Source organism: Ranitomeya imitator, chromosome 1, assembly GCF_032444005.1.
Source record: "Ranitomeya imitator isolate aRanImi1 chromosome 1, aRanImi1.pri, whole genome shotgun sequence".
NCBI classification, from domain to species: Eukaryota; Metazoa; Chordata; class Amphibia; order Anura; family Dendrobatidae; genus Ranitomeya; species Ranitomeya imitator.
The window spans coordinates 948,357,310-948,363,309 of record NC_091282.1 but is presented as its reverse complement, the minus strand read 5'-3'; the positions used below and the strand labels follow the sequence as shown (position 1 = coordinate 948,363,309).

At 39.3% G+C, this 6,000-nt stretch overlaps 1 protein-coding gene across 1 annotated transcript in view; it reads left to right on the top strand.

Moving 5' to 3' along the window:
- The first annotated feature begins 1,463 nt into the window (after window positions 1-1,463).
- TACR3 (tachykinin receptor 3) overlaps window positions 1,464-6,000 on the top strand; it is a 216,840-nt gene continuing 212,303 nt past the window's right edge. Inside the window, exon 1 of the mRNA XM_069743669.1 lies at window positions 1,464-1,992. Coding sequence (XP_069599770.1) covers window positions 1,550-1,992 — 443 coding nt within the window. The 5' untranslated portion in view covers window positions 1,464-1,549. The remainder of the gene's footprint in view (window positions 1,993-6,000) is intronic.

Genomic DNA, 6,000 nt, shown 5'->3' with positions numbered 1-6,000 from the left:
GATCTTTTTAATCATAGACCTGAGACAGGGACAAGGGGGCATCCTCTATGTCTGGAGGAAAGAAGGTTTAAGTATAATAACAGACGCGGATTCTTTACTGTTAGAGCAGTGAGACTATGGAACTCTCTGCCGTATGATGTTGCAATGAGTGATTCATTACTTAAATTTAAGAGGGGACTGGATACATTTCTGGAAAAGTATAATGTTATAGGGTATATATACTAAATTCCTTGTTAGGGTGTTGATCTAGGGAACTAGTCTGATTGCCGTATGTGGAGTCGGGAAGGAATTTTTTTCCCCAAGGTGGAGCTTACTCTTTGCCACATGGTTTTTTTTGCCTTTCTCTGGATCAACATGTTAGGGCATGTTAGGTTAGGCTATGGGTTGAACTAGATGGACTTAAAGTCTTCCTTCAACCTTAATAACTATGTTACTATGTAGTGTTGGACTGCAGAATAGACAATCCATGTGGTATGTCTGCAAATGAAGGCTTACCAAGTGACATCCATCTGTAGCTGTGAAGTCTGCAGAGTGCACTCAGTACAATGGATGGATGTAGTCAGATCTCTTAGGACCATAGTTACAGCATCCCTCACCTATGTAATATGCTGAAGTTTGCAGAGAAGAGATTAGTGTAGATGTTGGAGAAGTACTAGATGAATGTGAATGTGCTGATATATCACAAAGTACATCACACCAGATACTGTATTACAGTATTTACATTCATTATAGGAATAATTGGCAACTAGTTTCTGCTGATACGTTTTGGTGAATTTCAGTGTTTGCAAGGGTTAATCGTGCACTGAACCAGTCTCTGCCTTCAAGAAGCGGATTATCTGCGTGTTATAGGTTCAGCCAGGCAGCAGTCTCAGTGATGTTAGTGACAACAGCACAGTTTACATTCAGCTACTATCAGATTCATTGAGAAAAAAAGATGAGATCAGTAAATTGAGCATGGACCCCGATGGATGAATGATTGGACAGATTGTATGGGCTGGTGCTTATCAAGAAGAATGGAGATGGATCTACATGCTATGAATGCGATTTGTGCTGAGCAGCAAGCACCAGAGACATGTCAGCACCGTGGACCTCATGTTCCCTCTGCTGCACACAGTAAACAGCACAGCATCACAGCCTCCTCCAGGCATGGTGACACCAGTGACAAAGACTGACTGGTATTATGTCTCCTCTGTGCCATTGAGGTTTGTAAGCATTGCTGAGACTACCTGTGTGTGTAACTGAACCCTGTGGTCTTTCACTCACCCCCTCCCTACTGTGATGTCACAGACATTTTCCTAGACATTGGAGGAGCTGGTTCTATAAAAGCCTTGTACTGGCTGTCTATCCCTTTACTTCTCCTCTGCAGGCTGGAAGGAACTTAACAAGAAGTTCACACCTTCTGTTTTCAACGGAGTTGCTTTCCTGTTACTGACAATGTGTAAGCCAGTTCAGAGCTGACTTTATGATGGACCTTAGCTTGAACTTGCCAGTAGCTTGCTGAACATCTGAACTGTTTGAAGACCTTTCCATTTGTAGAAGAGTTAAAAAAATGACCTCCCCTCCGATAAATGTGACAGAAGATGGAGTTGGGGTTTTTGCTTCTTTTGGAGAAGGTTTGCTTTGGCAGAAGAATGTGACTCAAACTTCTAACGTCACTTCACCGATTCCCCATAGATTTGTGCAACCTCCCTGGCGTATAGCCCTGTGGTCATTGGCATATGGATCAATGGTGGCCATAGCTGTATTCGGTAATATCATTGTCATGTGGATCATATTGGCTCACAAAAGAATGAGAACAGTGACAAACTATTTTCTGGTGAGCTTGGCTTTCTCTGATGCATCAATGGCTGCCTTCAATACCTTGGTGAACTTCATATATGCTCTTCATAATGAATGGTATTTCGGAGAGGCATATTGCAGATTCCACAACTTCTTCCCAATTACAGCTATCTTTGCCAGCATCTACTCCATGTCTGCTATAGCTGTGGACAGGTGAGTTAGCTAACACAACTCCACTTGAAAAAGAGTGCACTTCTGTGAGACAAATGTAATAGCTTCATGATAATCTAACATTTTACATTGACACAAACGTCGTCCGTCACCGATATTATAATGTCATCATCATAAATGTTAATAAGAATCAGATAATATGCAAAAGGAGTAATGTATGTGAAAAAACTAAAGTTATACTTTAATGGGTAAATGCCTGAATGAATCATATTTATTAGACTACACCTGGAAAATAGAGCAAGTACATAGTAAACTATAACATTCACCATTTAAAATATTTTTATTTTATGTTCTTTTTATATACATTCCAATAGCTTGGAATTATTGTAACAAGTGCTATGTCTAATTTTTCTAAAATGATAATTTTGTTTTAATTTCAGAGTGTCCACAGTTTAAAATAATAATTGAAATTTCTAAAAATGTATGCATCACGGTGTCCTGGCTCTACATGCATTTTACTTTTTATCGGAGAAAAGATTTGATACGTGCAATTGTATTTGACATTGCAATATAGCTGGCATATTAACATTTGATGGAGAAAATTAAGAAATACATTGATAAATATGGCTGGCAACTATTTACTGTATTTTGTAACATATGGTATACATTTTTCTGTTGTAGTTAAAATGGTGCATGCATCTCAATACCTATAATAATTTATTAGTTTGCAAATAAAAATAACAATTATAAAATTCACATTAATTTATTTCTTGTAACTTACTATAAACCCGAGCAATGATTGCTGGTTAAATATAATCTTACCGTGCATTAAAGTATGTGCACCTGCAATAGATTACTGCTACGAGACCACTAATAATTCACTTTGTCCCCTTCAAGCAATTTCGAGACATCTGATGTAGAGAAGCAACGTTTGCAGATGTGAGCTATACAGATACTCGTAAAGTGGTATTGCAGATCATCACTGTTTGCGAATGAACTGCAGAAAGTAAGATGAGCCTTTAGGAAATCTAAAACTTTGCATATTATATTCGTGTTACTAGCATTTTGCATGCTTAACATTATACAATTTTTAACAAATTGTGGCATTTGTGACATTTTTGAATAACTGAATGAGCCATCACATTAATAAGTTACATTGCTGCATATACTGTAGCTCCATCCATATGTAAATATGCCTAAGGGGGTTATTTGGGATAGAAATACATTCTTCAGATCCAAGGAATCCTGTGTTAATAAATTAAGGTTTATTGTTAGGGACCGTCATCCAGAAGATACAAAAATATCTCTAATTTTTTGGGTCCTAACACAACCATGTATAACCTTCCTTGATGCACATGTGCTCTGTGTAATGCTTTCATTCTCCTGCAGAGGTGATGTAGGTAAATTGTATACGTTCTGCTTGGTTCCTGCTCAAGTCATTGATGAGGGTCACTGCAGTTACAAACCCTATGATCATTCATTTGTGAGGAGACCATCTAAAAAAAAAACATTTGACATGTCATGATGACAAGTCAGAAGTTATAATTGGTGAAGGTCTGGAATCTAAGACCCCACCAATTGGCAAAACAAAGTCATTCAACTGAATGCTGTGCCCCTTATTTCCTAATTTGTTCTCCTCAGAGGATTTATTGTATATGAAAATCACAGGTGGATACAGACTAAAATGGGCCCTGGTGCAAGGTCGATATATGTGCTCTTTGCAGTCCAATAGCTCATTATAATGTACAATTCCACCTGCTTTTGAAGTGGAAGCGGTGCCCTTTCCTCTTGGGCCCGTTGAGGCCACACAGGTTGCACCAATGACATGTCCCCACCATACTCTTGTTTCTGACCAGAATGAACTAGAGTCTATAGACTTTCTATGGATCCACAAAGCTCTTGTTCTACTCTCAAAGGAGAGCTGATAAACATTTAAGGGGCTCAACACTTAGCTGAATGCATTCATCTATTTGTTTCAAAAAACACATAGCTCTCATTTAGCTATGCAATGATTGACAGAAATGGAGCTCATAGAGGGAGATCCTACTTAAGAAAAATGATAATCTGAACATCTCTACTCTACTTTTACAGCGGAGGTGCTTTAACATGAGAGCACTTGCTGGTCATCCCCCAGGAATTTAAAAATTCCCCATCCCACATTCTTGTGATTGGTTCAGAGAGGCTAAACATAGATTAGAAATAGTCTGTGCCTTTAGAATTTTAGGCATTCAAGGGAACTTGTTACCAACAAAAATGCTACTTATCTGCAGATATAGTAGTAATCTTGAGCTTAATACTGGTTTAATCACGTTTGGCAGTGTAACTGATGGGAGAAAATTAAAGGAAACCAGTCAGCAGGATTGTGCACAGTAACCTACAGACAGCATCAGATCGGCACCGTTATACTGATAAAAATGATATCTTGGTTGATGAAATCCATCTTGTGGTTGTTGTTTAATCTTTATTTTCAATTTTCAGTTAATGAGATTCTCATGTTTCGGGGCGGGGCTGTGGGGGGACTTCTTGTAGTGCTGTGCTTAGCTATTAACACTGATTGCTTCTGACAGGTCATTGACGCCTCAGTAACCTGCCCCCTATTTTATATAATAAATATATATATTTAAAAAAAATCACCTTCATCAGGCAGGCGCCGGCAGCATGATCGCATATATAATGTGCATTTAATTCTTTAATTTGCTTGCATAAATAAATTCATAAAAAAAAATCTGTCTCATAATGGTTCCAGCACCTGCACGGTAGGACCTATCGGCGATCTCACAGCTGCTACTGCTCAGGTGTCGGTGGCGCCATCTTGCTAGAGAAAAACAAAAGTTGTCTCCACTAAGATGGTGCCGGCCACGCCTGCGCAGTAGCATCTATCGGCAATCCGAATAGATGCTACTGCGCAGGTGCTGCCAAATTGGAGAACGAGCATATGATGACCTCAAAACTGAAAATAAAGATTAAATAACAATCACAAGATGGATTTTTATCAACCCAGGTATCATTTTAATCAGTATAAAGGCACCAGCCTTGCACTGTCTGTATGTTACTGTGCACAATCCTGCTGACAGGTTCCCTTTAAGTTATACTCATGCTTGACATGTTGGATGTCCTCATATGACCTCGAGCCTGGGTACTTTTCCCACGCTCGAGGGACATCCAGCAGGGGGCGCATCACCGCGAATGAAGGTAACTACATGTCATTGACCTACATTACCTTCATTCGCTGGGGTTTACAGCCACATGCACAGCTGCATTAGCAGAGCTCTTGGCTGTAAAATATTTTAACCCCTTCAGATGGATTTACATCGTGGGACATTACAGATCAACGGAAGGTATGTATATTGTTGGTTTATTATTTTTAATTTGTTACAGAACGAGGCTCTTCAGGTGGATTGAGTGAGCAATAAAATATTAAAACAACCTGTGTGTTTATTTCATTAAAATACTTTTTAATGATATGTGCGTGTGTTTTTTTAACCCTTTCATACAGTTGGATTAATAATGGATAGGTGTCAGAATTGATGCCTCTCCATTATTAATCTGGCTTAATGTCACCTTACAATAGCAAAGTGGCATTAACCCTTCATTACCCCATATCCCACCGCTACACGGGAATGGGAAGAGAGTGGCCATGTGCCAGAATAGGCGCATCTTACAGATGTGCCTTTTCTGGGGTGGCTGGGGGCAGATGTTTTTAGCCAGGGGAGAGCCAATAACCATGGACCCTCTCCAGGCTATTAATATCTGCCCTCAGTCACTGGCTTTACTGCTCTGGCGGAGAAAATTGCGGGAGCCCACGCCAATTTTTTCCGCGATTTAACCCTTAAATTTAATAGCTAGAGCGCCGAAATTTTGCACATACACACTACAAACATTAGTAGTGTGTAATATGCAAAAAAAGGGGGGATATGACATGGTTTACTGTATGTAAACCATGTCTCATATCATGTCGGGTTTAGGCAGGAGAAATGAAAAGCCGGCAATTGAATTACCGGCTTTTCAACATTATCGCGCTGAAGTAAATCTAAATATATATATATATGT